At 36.5% G+C, this 16003-nt stretch overlaps 1 protein-coding gene across 3 annotated transcripts in view; it reads right to left on the bottom strand.

Annotated features, from left to right (window-relative positions):
- The window catches only part of ARAP2 (ArfGAP with RhoGAP domain, ankyrin repeat and PH domain 2), a 216130-nt gene that overhangs the window by 157009 nt on the left and 43118 nt on the right, over positions 1 to 16003 (bottom strand). For 2 of the 3 annotated variants that reach the window (XM_059923215.1, XM_059923216.1), the window contains exon 7: positions 6338 to 6407. In XM_059923215.1, coding sequence (XP_059779198.1) covers positions 6338 to 6407 — 70 coding nt within the window. Of the gene's footprint in view, positions 1 to 6337; positions 6408 to 13177; positions 13238 to 16003 lie in introns of those variants that run through there. The other variant, XM_059923218.1, reaches the window with a different exon arrangement.

The raw sequence follows: 16003 nt of genomic DNA, 5'->3' as shown, positions 1-16003 counted from the left end.
GGCGCAGTGGTTGAGAATCTGCCTGCCAATGCAGGGGACACGGGTTCGAGCCCTGGTCCGGGAAGATCCCACATGCCGCGGAGCGACTAAGCCCGTGAGCCACAACTACTGAGCCTGCGCGTCTGGAGCCTGTGCTCCGCAACGAGAGGCCGCGACAGTGAGAGGCCCGCGCACCGCAATGAAGAGTGGCCCCCGCTCGCCGCAACTGGAGAAAGCCCTCGCACAGAAACAAAGACCCAACACAGCCAAAAATAAATAAATAAAATAAAAAAAAAAAAAAAAAAAAAAAAAAAAAAAAATAGAATGGCAAGATATTTATAAGTGCTTCTCTTTCATAATTTCAATCTAAAATTTTAAAATCACATATAAATAGCATATATCCTTATATATACTTAATTCCCCAGAAAGGAAAATATTAAGTGCCCCTTCCAAGTGAGATGTCTTTTCACTTTTCTCTTCATCTGCAATTAAGAGACAATGACTCACATACAAACAACATAGCAGACCAGCAATACATAGTTCCAAAAAACAGCAGTATGTTCTTTGAAACAATCTGGTCAAAATGATTTTATGGTGTTTGCAGGCATCTGCTGGCCATTACAGGTACTGTAACTACACCATTTCAAAACCACTGTTACATATTGTGAACAAGAATATTATCTAAGAAACCAGACTGTTGGATTGTATCAATTAACCCATATTACTCAATGCTCTGGTAATGAAGATCTTAATCTCACACTGCATCACTTTTTATTCTCCAGTGACTAAAGAGTGAAAAAACATGGATTCGGCTGTTTGCAATTGGCATATGCCTATTACAATTTTGCTCAAGAAAGTCTTTCTTAAGACTATTGATAACTTTCTCCATCTGCATTTTCCTGGACCCTCCTACACCAATTGGCATAATCATCACCCCCATAATTTCAACTATTTACTAAGAGTGTAACATTTACTGGGCCCTGTGTTGGAAAGAAAATTCCAAGAGTACTTATACATTCAAGTGGCCTCAAAATGAAAAACCAACTAACCAAATGAGAGAAAAGTTTAAAAATGAGTACAAAACATGGGAAGTAAGAGTATGAAGATGAGAATTCTCAATTCTGCTTACAAGAAGTCGGAGGTATTTTCACAGAAATAGTGACATTTGAACCTGACTTTAAGAAAACTTAAGTTAACCAAATAGATAAGTGAGGGGGCAGGGGGTATCCTGGCCAGAAAGACTGAATAATAGAGGTGTAAAGTAGAGAAGTAAGAGGAGCTGCAGTGTCGAGTCAAAAGAGATGAGGCTAAAAACATAAATTAAGGCCACATCATGAAAGGTCTTAGTGTCAAAAGAGTTTAGACACAACTTTCTGGGGTTTCTTCTACAATTCCTTTCCATCATCCATGGAACCATCACTTTTGACCCGGGTCCCAAGTATCTGAAACAACTGGTTAGGAGAAGAATGCACTAAACCATTCCATGCAGATCACAAGTGTCAAGTTCACATTCCTCCCAGCGGCAAACCCCAGCCATACATAGGAGATAGGTAAAAGACAGTGGCTGCGAGCAACATGGCAGTCTACTGGGAAGTTTCTCCTCTGACAGTTGAAGAGATACACTATACTCTCATGGTATTCCCTCTCAGTTATTTGACAAGTTTCTTCTACTCTAAACCCCATTCCTGCCTTTATGTATCCGTCAAAATCCTATCCATTCTTTAATGCCATCTTCAATAACAACACCATGAAGGCTTTCCTTTATCCTCTCAAGCAGCCAAAATCAAGTAAGATACTTGAACTGTGATTTAGGAAGATGAGGTGGCAACTTCCTGGAAAAAGGGGAGGGAGGTCAAGGAATAAGTACTAACAAAGTAACTTTTTCTCCCCCTTATTTTCCATTTGTTTGGTTTTATCTTCTGTCCCTAAGGAAAAAAAAAAAATCCCATCTTACTATTTCAACTACCAACTTTATGTGGAGAATTCTAAAATCTGTCCCTTCCTTCCTTCCTTGTCCATTTCCGTCAACTCCACTCCCATATTTTGAATCATCAATGGGACATATAACTGTCCCATAACCACCTCAAACTTTAAAACTGAATTACCTCCTGGAAACATACCCTCCCTCTATATCTGTCCATAAAAATATCACTCTTCTGGTCAATCAGTCTTCAATAGAGTAGCCTTTGACTTGTGCTTCTCTTTTGTACCCACATAACCTGGGACTCTTCCGACATCTACATGGTCAACTTGCTCCCTACCACTTCCTGATTCTTTCTAGTCACATTAGCTTTCTTGAAGTTCCATGAATACATTGTGGTTCTGCTCAGTCCCATGACTCTACATACTCTGTTCTGCAAGGAAACATTTTTCATATCCATTTTCACATACCTACTGCCTCTACATCTTTCCTATTTCAGCATGAATATATGCTCTGAAGAAAGCCCTCTGACCAGTCTCTTCTCTCAGGCCCTTCATCCTCACCCAGCCAGATAACCCTAAATTAACAGTAACCTGTACTTTTCCTCTATAGCAATTACTAATTCTAATTTAAATGATAATTCTTTATATTTACCGTGGGATCATCTGATCAGTACAGTCTTTCCAAACTGACTGTGCATCTTACATCTATTTTCTCCATTACCTTTCACATAATCAGTATTGCATATTTTCTGAATGAATGAATCCTATGTCCAATCAAGCACAATTATACAAACTCCAACAGCTCATTTTTAGTATTTTTTGAAATTCATTTTTTTAAACACCTCCACTGGCCTATACAGCCTACACCCTGATAAATTAATGCCTGATTTACTGCACACTCTCCTGATTTCCCTCCCTACTTTCAGCTTGTTTTCCCTCTCACCTTTCCTGCATATTATTGTTCAAATGTCATAGTTGGAGAGAATAAAGGAAACATTCATGGAGGAGGAGAACAGGATCGGTCTTGAAGTTTGCACAGGATTTTCATGGATGGTAATGGCTAATGAGATTCAGAGGGAAGAGCAAAACCATGGAGGTGAAAATACAGGAAAAGACACACAAGTTCTCCACAGTTGTACCAAGACACTGTTGAAAAAGGTCACTGCAAAGAAACACATGACATGATTGGCTAAACAAAGAAAACCCAATAAATGCAAGTGGGTTACAATGGCAATATTAGGCAACACCAGACCAGGAAGTGCTCTAGGAATTGACAGGAAGGAGAGAATGTCTCCCCATTGTCAGGCAACCTGAGAGATTCAAAGGGGCACAGCACCTTTGGGGACAGTGATACAGTCTCTCTGGCTGTAAGTTTGTAGTGGCTGAGTCCAGATAGTGAAAAATCCAGAATATCCAGAAACATTTATTTTCTTTATCCCCCAGGTGATCCACTGTCAAACTGTAGTTTGCCTAAGAATTAGAGGACCTTACAAAAATACATCTCTAGTGAGATAATTAACTATATGTTGAATAAAACGTTACCATTAACCCATTTTTCAGTAGAGAAAAAAATGAAGCAGCATTGTAGAGAAAGACACAGGAATTTTAAAAAGGAGATTTTTCCTTCTTCTAGATCTCTTCAAAGAGATTAAAAAAAAAATTCCTTAAAAACATAACAACTCACCAACATGCCTACAATAATAATGTTGTTTAACGTTAGTACTTATGGAGGAGTAATAGAAAAATAAATTCCCCAGAAGTGATAAAAATGTACTTAAGAAGCGGAATACTCTGCTACTTTAACCTCAGGAAGTTGTAGTTTCTCTAATGGCTCATCTATAATCTTTTCTGAGATTCTAAGATAAATCTCAAAATTTTTAACACTGTAGAGTTGATTTTACATTTCTATTCTAACACACAATAAAGACAAAACAGGAAAAGAAAAAAACTAAACTAAATGACACTAGGCTCAAAATGACTGCATTTTTCAGCGTGTGAAATTTTCCTTAAGGAAAGAAATTCTAAAGCATCCCTTGAGCCTATAATACCCAGATATCTAGGTCAAGTTTGCCATTTATCTACCACTTTCAGACAATGAAATGACCACAGGGCAATTCTGCTCACAGCTGAGTGAGAATGGGGGTGAGTGAGATCTCTTGGCAGGTGACGAGATAATCAAGGCTGTTGGGATGATGTCATTTTCAGTAATACAACGAAATGGCCTTGCTGAGACATGATTGAGCAGCACTGAGGAAAGCAGAAGATAACTAGGGGAACAGGCAACTCTGCAAACTACCTCCTGAAAGCCCAACCACAGGCTTCTCAAGTGCACATTTAAACACTGAAAGACAGAACTCCTTGGTGCACAGGACCACGAAAACTGCACACCCAGCTGAGACAGAAGCTATGGCCACACTTATGCTCTCTGTTCACTGGCCTTGAAATCCCCTCTTCCCAGTCCACCAATCCATCCCTTTTGCCAGAAGGGTCACAACAGAAACCACGTCTCCTTTTAGGAAACACCCATCCTAGTGTTTTTGGTTTTATTTGCCAACATGAAACCACTCATCTGAGTAGTAAAGGAACGAAATGCCATAGGAAACAAAAATTTGATTTTTTTTTTTTAATTTTAATGTCAAGGTAAAGAATTTGTAATAATTCATCTTAACAAACTTTTTATCTCAACTTAAAACCAAGGCTGCATCGTTTTTATTGCATCAGTGTGGATAGGTGCTCAGCTCCTCACTACAGTTGAGATGAGCTTTTAAAGGACAAACAGAGTGAGTCTGGTTGGACAGAGACGCTAGAAATTCTCTCTCCTGAATGATAATGATATCAACACCAGCAGAGCCTGATGGCACAGAAGCCTGTCTCATTCCTGAATAGTTTTCTTCCTCATTTCAAGCAAACCAGAGAAGGGCACAGGTGCTAAAGAAAACCAGGGGTCAGATTGCATCAGATACAGAGACTACATTTTACCCACCCTAGGTTACAGAAATTGTCTCAAGATTCAAATGAACAAGCAAACTAAAAACAATAGCTAAGGCAGAAAACTAGCTTTTAAAAATGTTCATCCCATATCTTGCAAATGTCAAAGGGGTGTGTTAAAACCTATCTGATGCTTTAGTGGGATCACTGCAAAGTGAAAGCAATTAATACTTCTCTAAACTTTCTATTATTCTTAGTGTTGTAGCATGCAGTGTGTATTACTTTCTGTCTAAAAGCATACGCTCTTCTTCCTTGTAGCACTGATCAATACATGAAAGGGAATCTAAATCTCTATTTGAGCCACAAATAATACCAATATTAGGCAGTGAAAAATCGCTAAATAATGAGAAGATAATATTAGATTATAAACTATAAATAAGAGGATGTGGTTAAGTGTTAAATCAATATATTAAAAGAATGTATATAGTTAAGATTGTAAAATTATATGATTTTAACTAACAAAAAATACGGTCTATTTATTAGTTGCAACTTTTTAGTTAAGGAAATTTTCAAACACACAGAAGTTGAAAGATTAGTACAACGAACACTCATAACCTCAATTGGACAGTTGTTAACATTGCTATTTTTTGTTCTACCTAGCTATGCATGTGTGCATATATATATATACACACACATATATATAAATATACACATATAGAGGGTATATATAGATAGGTAACATCTGAAAGACATTTGCGTATATAATGACACTTCACCCCTAAATATGTCAGCCTACATCTCCTAAGAATAAAAACATTCTCATCCCTAAGGTGAAGGACATGATCAAAATAGTATCATGTCCGTTAAGACTCAACTGCCTAAAGAATATATTGTAGCCACTTGCACATCAAGATATTCGGTGTGCTCTAACTCCAAACACAACCTTCTCAGCTTCGTCTCCCACTAGTCTCCCGAACATACTCTATTTTCCAATCAGAGAATCTGGGCATCTCATTGTTCTCTCTGCTATCAAGTCCTGTTCTTTCTAGTTTCTTTACGTACAAACATTCTTCTTTCTTCAAAATTCATGGCCATTAGAAATCTCATGCAAGAAGCGTTCCTTGGTTCTTCCACACCCCTTCCAGAGGACAAAATAACCTCTCCTTGCTTTGCCATTTTCTACTTGTGGCGTCATTTTGTAAACATTTTTGAGCACTCTCTAGGATAAAGGCAATTTCTTATGTATCTGCATATCACTTATAGCAAATCCTGTAGTTTGCAGGAGATATCCATAAATAATTGTTAGATACGTAAGTTTTAAAAAATCCCAATTTTTTATGTCTGGGAAAAGTTAAACTATGGAAAGAGTTAAGTGTTTTATCCTATGCAAATTCTTTTCATATTCTTAATCCAACTCCTATTCTTACAGACCAAATCACGTGCTTAGTTTATTGAAGTACACTCAGCATGCATAGGACAATCTTTGAAAACTGTAAAACGTACTTACCTTATCGTTATTGTAATAAGAAATGCTAAGGCCATCAAATTTCACCCATCTCTTCTGAAACATGCGTTTTCTGTAAAACGTATGAAATTGTCATTTTACATTTAAGAACCATGCACTTGGATTTTAAATACATTTGTAATATAGAACTGTGTTGAGTACATTCCAATTTGCTAGTAAGCAGTGAAGAAAACAGTAGGCTATGACAACGTACAGTTTTGGCAATGGTACAAAGGAAAGGAAATACGTACAATGACACTTTCTAATCAGTTGACCTAGGTGTTTTTAAAAAAGGATACTGCTAACAGTGTCATCATTTTTGAAAATGTAACTTGCAGTGTCATTATCGACATCGGTAAGGTTGAGTGGAAAACAAAATGTGGTTAGAAACCCTATCATGGCACCCATATCCCTTAAAGGAGATAATTCCTCAATGAAGTTAACATAAATTTTTATCCTTCATTAAGCTTATAACATTTTATCTTATTTTTTAAAATTTTTGATTTTGGGCATGCATAATATTTTGCTAAAATAACAAAGCTTTGTCAATTGGATTTACATAGATATATTATTTAATTCTGATCAAATAAGCTGAAAAGGCCCTGACTAAATATGGAGAATCATTTGCAATCATCCAAAATTCATTGAAACATTAACATTTTGAGAAAAAGAATCATATGAAAGGCAAATGCAGTTTAAAATGGTTACTGACATGAGAAACAAAGCAAAATAATGTCATCATATGTTCCCTATTTAGGCATAAAGGAGAAAAAGATTTTCTGACTATATAAGGGAAAAGTGAAGACCCATTTCTAGTTGGGCTTGTTTTTGTTTTTTGTTTCAGTCCCCTTTCCCGAAGTCAGACAATCCTAAAGGTTGTGAATGTCTTATTCTCTATACGACTCTCAGTGTGAACTGATACAGTCTAGATAATTTTAGCCTTTATCACAGATAATATATGAAAACTAACTTCCTGTTTAAAAAACCAGTCATCTCTAAACAAATAGGTAGATAACCGCGTCTACCTCTTCCTTTTGCAGTTTTCTAACATGTTTAAGATAAGGAAATGGTATAGCTTTCTGTGGTTTTCAGAAGACTTAAAGGTAGAAACAGCACCTCAGAAAGTGTGGAGAACTTGTCTTCTGGGCTCTTTCCTGGGCCACACACACCTATTACTCTAGTGAAATACAGCGAGCTGCCCACATTGATCATTAGCCGCATTATTCTGCTTAAGATAAAATTAGAGCAAACCTGATCAGACTGAGAAAAGTTTCAAAATTCATTGGTATGGACAACACTTTCACATATAAGCACTGAATTAATCATGAAGTAATAAGAACATAAGACCTTACAATTATATAACTACAACTAACGATCCAGCCCTCTTTCCATCTTACTCCCTCATCCTTCTGCTTCTTTTTAACTTCCCTTGGCCTGTCATGTGTTCTCTTAACCTTGCAACATCCAACAGTGCCGGTTTTCATTTCCTTCACTGACTCAAAGGTTCTTCAAGTTGCCAGCATTAAGAGTTACAAGGTAAAGAAATACTAAGCAAACACACAATCATTATACATTGAATAAAATCACTTAGCACTCATTTCATACTGTCTGTCACACTTAAAGGCAGGTGAGCAGACATCTTCCCACACAATCTCAACAGTAATTCTATAAATCAAGATTTTGCTTTAGGCCCACCTTACATGGTGAATAGCAGTAAGCGAGAGCTCAGTAGTACATATAATCGTCCATTTTAGAATAAAAATAATCAACATCTGTGGGAGATAACGGCCTTAGGACCTTCCATTACCCCTCTAATTCCTTTGCTAACTACTGCTTACCTTTCAGAGTTCCACCTAAACCACCTATACAGACACTCCTTCCCTGATGAGCCAATCCAAAGCAAGTCACAAAGCTGTCCTCTCAAATCACCCTCTCCTTTTCCTCATGGCACTTAACACAATCTCTAATTACATGTTTGTTTAGTTGCTTGATGTCTCCCACACCAAACATGTTTCACTCTCTACGCTATGATCAGCAACTAACACAGAGACACATATGACACTAAAAAAGAATCTGTTCAATGAAAGAGTGACATGATTAAGCACATATCCCCTTAGCAAAAAACAGCCAGATGACAGACAGATAAAACCTCAAATGACCAGCACTCAAATAACCAGAATATTTTAAAAGAAAGGCTGCCAGAAGGCGAGAAAACTTCCGAAACCTCAGAGTTAGATTCGAAGTTTCAAAATGTGCCAAAGCTGGAAGTGAAAACAAGTTTTAGAACCTACTTTTTTTTTTTTTTTTTTTTTTTTTTGGCTGTGTTTGGTCTTCATTGTGGGCTTTCTCTAGTTGTGGCGAGCGGGGGCTGCTCTTTGTTGTGGTGCGCGGGCTTCTCATTGCGGTGGCTTCTCTTGTTGCAGAGCAAGGGCTCTAGGCGCGTGGGCTTCAGTAGTTGCGGCTCGCAGGCTCAGTAGTTGTGGCACGCAGGCTCAGTAGCTGTGGCGCACAGGCTTAGTTGCTCCGCGGCATGTGGGATCTTCCCGGACCAGGGCTCGAACCCGTGGTCCCCTGCATTGCCAGGCGGATTCTTACCACTGAATCACCTGGGAAGTCCCTAGAACCTACTTTAACATGTCTTACTTAAGATGGTTTAGTTGCGGCCACTTGGACTCAAAGTTTTCTTAGAATTCCATCACCATCTGGATAGACAGTTTGAGGTCTGAGGCATCATCCAGGAACTTAACATTCATGTCCACAGGAAAATGAGAAGGAGAGGAGGGAGGGCAGACAGCTCAGAGATCAGTCAGAGATGCTACCATGTGACAAGCTACAGTTCTCAGGCACTGACTAGAAACCACACACTGGATGCTTGGCTTTCTGAAGAAAGCCAACCAAAACGTCAGCCTCTGAGAGACTCAACTCCTAAGATATTTCCCCAACTATTTTTTAATTTTCTCAGCTACCAGGTGACTCTTAGATGAGTTCAGCCATTTTAACCGAATATTTTGAAAGGTTAAATCTGTTTAATAATCTATGGAAGGACAGGTAAATAAGACAAATCCCAGCCCAGTCTGAAATGGAATGAGAGTGTGGCAGCTGAAAAATCAAATGTTCTGTAGTTGGAGAGAGCCACTTTGCTATCCTGCCGTTAAAACATTACTTCTGCTACCATTCATTCATCCAGTCGGCCATCAAATCTGTGGGTAACTATTCTGTGGACACTATCCTCCAGCCATACTGCCCCCTCTGTCTAGATGCTTTCTTGCCTCGTGGCCTTCCCATATGCCATTTTCTTCATTGGAATGCTCCCTGCCTGCTCCTGACCTGGCTGGCTCCTTATCCTTGAGATCTCGGCTCAAAAGTCATTCCCCCAAGTGGCCACCATTGAGTAACACATAGATCCTTCAGGTTCCTTTGGTCTCTTGCTCCATTTCTTTACTTAATGACACTTAGCAGAATTTGCAATTATATATTTGTTTTGTGTCCTCCACCTCCCATACTAGATATTGAGATCCTTGAGTGCAGAAACCATTTGTTTTTTTAATCAATGTAAAACCAGCAACTATCACAGTTTCTAGCATATAAAATATGCTGAATATCTAGTGAATAAACTAACAAATACATATATTTCTCACTGCAAGATGCTTCCTCAAATTTTCATGTTATGTATAGAGAAAACAAATACTAACAAAACCACTTCCCCATTAATTTCATTTTTTGCTTTCTTCAAGTACAAAGATCAGAATTTTTATATGACAAAAGCTTTGTAATTCATCATTAGTGTCCATGTAATTTTAAAATACATTTTATAGTTAAATATTTTTTAAATGTATTCTTTAAGATGTATGCATTTTGTACCTCCCTATTTAAAAATTCAAATTAATAAATTAAATGTTTCTAAAACTAAATTTATATAAACATGTTTAATCTATTTTGCTCATTAAATGTGTCAACATTCAGTTAGTTATTTTCTGCATGTGAACTTCAATACTGAATTCTAATAATTGGTTAATTAAAGATAAGAACTTATACTTAGATCCTTTCTCACAATTCCTCTTTCTAGCAAATGGAAACTTGAATTTAAATTGTTAAACTCAATAAATTAATCAAAATTTCAACTATTGATATATAAAAGGGAAAGCTTAAGAAGCACTGTTTCTAAATTTCAATAAAATTTTAAATTAAAGTATTGGTGAATAGTAAATTTTTAAGAATTATCTTTTCTGTACCAGAGTTAGATATTTTTCTCATATATTTATAAAAATCTACTTGATACCAGGCAACTAAATCCAGTGTAATTCTGTAAAATTAATCTATTACACACAATTAGAGGTTTCTAAAGTACTTTAAACGCTTTCTCTGACATAAGTTATCTTTCCCTTAAATTTCAATTAACAATTTATTTAGTAAATGTTAAAAAAAAAGACAAAGTATAAAATACAGTGTCACTCTAGTCTGTGTTCCTACTATCACATGACACAAATTAGAACTGACTAATGGATTATTATACAGAGAAGAGATTTTAAAGCCTGTCAATAAAGAACTTACTTGGCCCAATAATCTTGATAATAAAAACAACACTTATATAGTGCTTTGTTCTAGGCACTGTTGCAAGCCATATACAAACATTAATTCATTCAATCCTCCAAACAATCATATGAGGCAAGTAATATTATTATTCCCATTTTACAGATGAAGCCACAGAGGAGCTGGCAGGTTAAATAATTTGCCCAAGTCACACAACTGATAAAGATCATTTCTGTGAGTCAAATCCAGGCAGTCTGGTCCCAAAGTCTATGCTCTTAACAACTACACAAAACAGACTCTGGTACATTTTATGGCAAAGCACCCTCAATATCCCTTTAGGTAGCAATAACATTTGACCTTTACCCATTTAATATGTGAGCTCAGTTCTGCAAAGTGCTTCAGAATTCCTTCGGGAAAAAAAGGTAAAGTAGACGTGAAAAATATTAACCTAGGTTTTATCCTATTTTGTTTTTAGGGTTCTAAAGGAAAACATTTCTTTGAGAAGCTTTTCTTAGAATAATTCATAAGGCATGTGTGGTGTTATTGAATGGATTTCTATAAGCACTTCCCTTGAGCTCTAGTAGGGCAGGTTGTGTAAAGTTTCAACTGCTATCATAAATGCAGCCTCGCCATCTGGTGTCAGTTTTTGTTGTCTCAAAAACTGTGTCTTAAAAATTCTTTTTTAACAACAGTGTATATACAAACAATTACATCTTTATTTATGAAGTATATACATGAAGGCACTCCTGTTTAATTTCAATCCTAAGTGCCAGAAGGGATTTTTTTTTAAAAAGATTACATCTTTTAGCTTTAAAAAAACTACAAAATTGGATAAGCATGCTAACCAATGATATTAATTTAAAGTGGCAGAGGCTACCAAACTGTCATCTTCAAACATCACATAACCGAAATGAACCTCAAAGTAACTAAGTCAAATTTATGGCTTTTATTAATCATGGTATTTTAATCATCAAAAAATACTTCTCAATTATTCTAAACAATATCTAAGAAAAACGATATCATAGACATGCTGTTCCAGATTCACCTGCCTTGTTTACATAATCCTGAAGAATTATATGCATATTTTATCTTATTTTCTGCTCTAACACTAACTAGACTCAATGTTTTTTAGAACTACTACAATTTCCAAAAGTATAGATTTTTGTTTGTTTATCTAATTACTCATTTTTTATTTAGTTATTTTATCTCATTACTCTTAAGTATGAGGCTTTTAAATGCTGCAGTATTATATGACCCAGCAATCCCACTACTGGGCATATACCTAGAGAAAACCATAATTCAAAAAGACACATGCACCCCAGTGTTCATTGCAGCACTATTTACAATAGCCAGGACATGGAAGCAACCTAAATGTCCATCAACAGACAAATGGATAAAGAAGATGTGGTAAATACATACAATGGAGTATTACTCAGCCATAAAAAAGAATGAAATTGGGTCATTTGTAGAGACGTGGATGGACCTAGAGACTGTCACACAGAGTGAAGTAAGTCAGAAAGAGAAAAACAACGCATATTATATGTATATGTATATTATATGTATAAAATAAATAATAAGAACCTGCTGTATAAAAAATAAATTAAATTAAATTTAAAAAAATAGTAAATGCTGCAGTATTAGTTATGAAGTATTTTATAGACACATATCCAAGGAATTATAATATTTCTAGAAAATATCAGCCCTTTTTTCTAGACTGTATTTCCTCACTTTTAAGTAAACCAAAATGACTGTTTCCAAGATTATATGAACCAAAATGAGTTGGGGCCAAAAAACAAAAACAAAACAAAAATTTTCTGAAATCCCAGCTTCCATTTCTGCTTTAAATGAGAAAAAACAAATTTTAAGATAAAATCCCAAGTGCTAAAAGGAGTTTTAGAAGCCAATGATAAAGCACAAATTTTAATGTGTGACTTCCAACTTTTACAATATTCACAAAGAGCTTTGTGCTTATATGACATGGTATGTGAAAAACCACATTAAAAGACTCAGACCTCTTTATTTTATGGAGTCATACTCTGTTAAAAAAACAAAAAATCCAACATGAAACCAGCTTCTAGTTAAGACGACCAATGAAAAGTTTGCATTTATCTCTACTCCTCCTAAAACCTCAAAGGATTAAAAATAAATAAATAAATAACTACAAGCCAACACTGACTGGAAAAGTAAATGATAGCATCAGTATCAAGAAATCAGGAAAGCCTAAGGAGGGATAGGAACTAACTCAGGAGGTTTCACAGAACTGATTGCTAAGCCTGTAAGAGATCAAATTGAGAGGAAAACCAATTTACTCACAAAATTTCAGAAGGTCTCAGGAGATACAGGCACAAGTAACTCTGGAAGTGACTATGAAGGAGAGGGGGTGCTGAGAACAGAAGAGTTGTTGAAAGGCAATTAAAGAGATAAACTTGCACCCCTCACCACTCCATCCCAGAATCCCTCCCTTCTCAGCTGGAAAACTGCCCCTCCTCTTCCTCAACAAGATAATAGGGTTTTATTCACTGGAGAAGATCAAACAGGGGTCTCTGGACTGGGAGACTCAGACAAGGCTAAAGGTAGGGGACAGCACTAAAAACAGTAGAATCACGTCTATATCATAAATATTTATACTCAAAGTCCACGTTCCCCACTGAGCTCCCAAAAAGCCGTTAACCACTCTTACCACCCTCAATAGGGAGATTCATTTAAAAGATACTGGCATGAGGAGTCTCCAAGGAAACACATTAGGAAAGCCTAGCAAGATCATCTTACAAGAAATAGACAGAGAGACCCATTAGGGCCTGATCCAATCAGCTTTGTAGGACCTCATTTTAAATGAACAGCCCAAACAGAGAATCATTCATGAAAGGAAGAGGCAATAGATAGGGCAAACTTCACTGTTGTCTTATTCTAAGAAACAGCCACAACAGCCCCAGCATTCAGCAACGACCACCCTGATCAGCGAGGAGCCTTCAACACTGAGGCAAGACACTCCACTAGCAAAAAGGTTATGACTTGCCAAAGGTTCAGATGATGGTTAGCATTTTTTGGCAATACATTTTTTTTTTTAATTAAAAAAATTAAAAGCCCAAGATTAACAAAACATTTGAGGAAAACATCTCTAAGGTAAAAGATGGGGAAGAAACCCTCCTCCAAAAAATTGAAAGAAACAGACACTACAGGAAAAGAAAGCTTCAAAACACTTATTAATATCCATAGAAAGATAAGAGAATATATTATGTCCATGGAACAATAACAGTACATTATAAGATGAACAGTCAAAAGAAAGAAAGTGCTTTCTACATTAAATATAGGACAACAAAAAACAAAAGTGGGTTAGAAAATACAAGCTAAATAAGCTTTCTTAGGGGGCTGTACGATGGTGAAATTGATATGTGTATGTATTTTGATTACTTCACAAGTTCATAGTCCTGAGGAAGAATTTGTGGATAAATGAATTTTAAGTACATAAAAAACTAACAACAACAAAAAATCAATAATTATTAACTCCAAGGAAAACTAAAGGTTGCAAATGAAAGAAAAATTAATAATACGTTGCAAAGCTCAAATATGAGTAGCATTTACATAGATATTAAGAGTATAAAACTAAATACAGATATAACGTAGACATTTTATATGGCTACTTTAAAAGAATGATTAGATGGGAACTGTGTCTATGCAGGGGGGACAGTGGGTGAAAATGAATAAACATTCTATTCCACGGTAGTGTCTCAACAGCTAATTACTAACGCTGAAGAGTCAGAAAGAAACAGTATGAAAAAATTATTAAGATAAACAAAGTAACCCCCAGAATGGGAGAAAATATTTGCAAATGAAACAACAGACAAAGGATTAATCTCCAAAACATACAAACAGCTCATGAAGCTCAATATCAAAAAAACAAACAACCCAATTAAAAAATGGGCAGAAGACCTAAATAGACATTTTACCAAGGAAGACATACAGATGGCCAAGAGGCACATGAAAAGATGCTCAACATCACTAATTATTAGAGAAATGTAAATCAAAACTACAATGAGGTATCACCTCACGCCAATCAGAATGGCCATTATCAAAAAATCTAGAAACTAATGCTGGAAAGGGTGTGGTGAAAAGCAAACCCTCCTGCACTGTTGGTGGGAATGTAAATCGATACAACCACTATGGAGGACAGTATGGAGGTTCCTTAAAAAACTAAAAATAGAACTACCATACGACCCAGCAATCCCACTACTGGGCATATACCCTGAGAAAACCATAATTCAAAAAGGGACATGGACCACAATGTTCATAGCAGCACTATTTACAATAGCCAGGACATGGAAACAACCTAAGTGTCCATCAACAGATGAATGGATAAAGAAGATGTGGCACATATATACAATGGAATATTACTCAGCCATAAAGAGAAACAAAATTGAGTTATTTGTAGTGAGGTGGATGGACCTAGAGTCTGTCACACAGAGTGAAGTAAGTCAGAAAGAGAAAAACAAATACCGTATGCTAACGCATATATATGGAATCTAAAAAAAAAAAAAAAATGGTACTGATGAACCTAGTGGCAGGGCAGGAATAAAGACGTAGACATAGAGAATGGATTTGAGGACACAGGTGGGAGGGGGAAGCTGGGGCGAAGTGAAAGTAGCATCGACATATATACACTACCAAATGTAAAATAGTTGGCTGGTTGGAAGGAGCAGCATAGGGCAGGGAGACCAGCTTGGCGCTTTGTGATGACCTGGAGGGGTGGGAAGGAGGCTCAAGAGGGAGGGGATATGGGGATGTGTATGCATATGGCTGATTCACTTTGGTGTACAACATAAACTAACACAGCATTGTGAAGCCATTATACTCCAATAAAGATGTATTAAAAAAGAAAAAGATAAACAAAGTAAGTACCAAAAGAAACTACTAAAGAAAGCAGAAAGTGGCTGCCTCTTGTGATAAAGTGGGAGAAGAGGAAAACTGCTTTTTTTCCTCCAGTTTTATTGAGATATAAATGACATACAGCACCATATAAGTTTAAGGTGCACAGCATAATGATCTGACTTACATACATCATGAAATGATTATCACAGTAAGTTTCGTGATCATCCATCATCTCATACAGATGCGACATTAAATATAAAAAAACATCTCCTT

Source organism: Balaenoptera ricei, chromosome 5, assembly GCF_028023285.1.
Source record: "Balaenoptera ricei isolate mBalRic1 chromosome 5, mBalRic1.hap2, whole genome shotgun sequence".
Lineage (NCBI taxonomy): Eukaryota > Metazoa > Chordata > Mammalia > Artiodactyla > Balaenopteridae > Balaenoptera > Balaenoptera ricei.
Note: the sequence above shows the minus strand (reverse complement) of the source record. Positions and strands in the feature narration are given on the sequence as shown.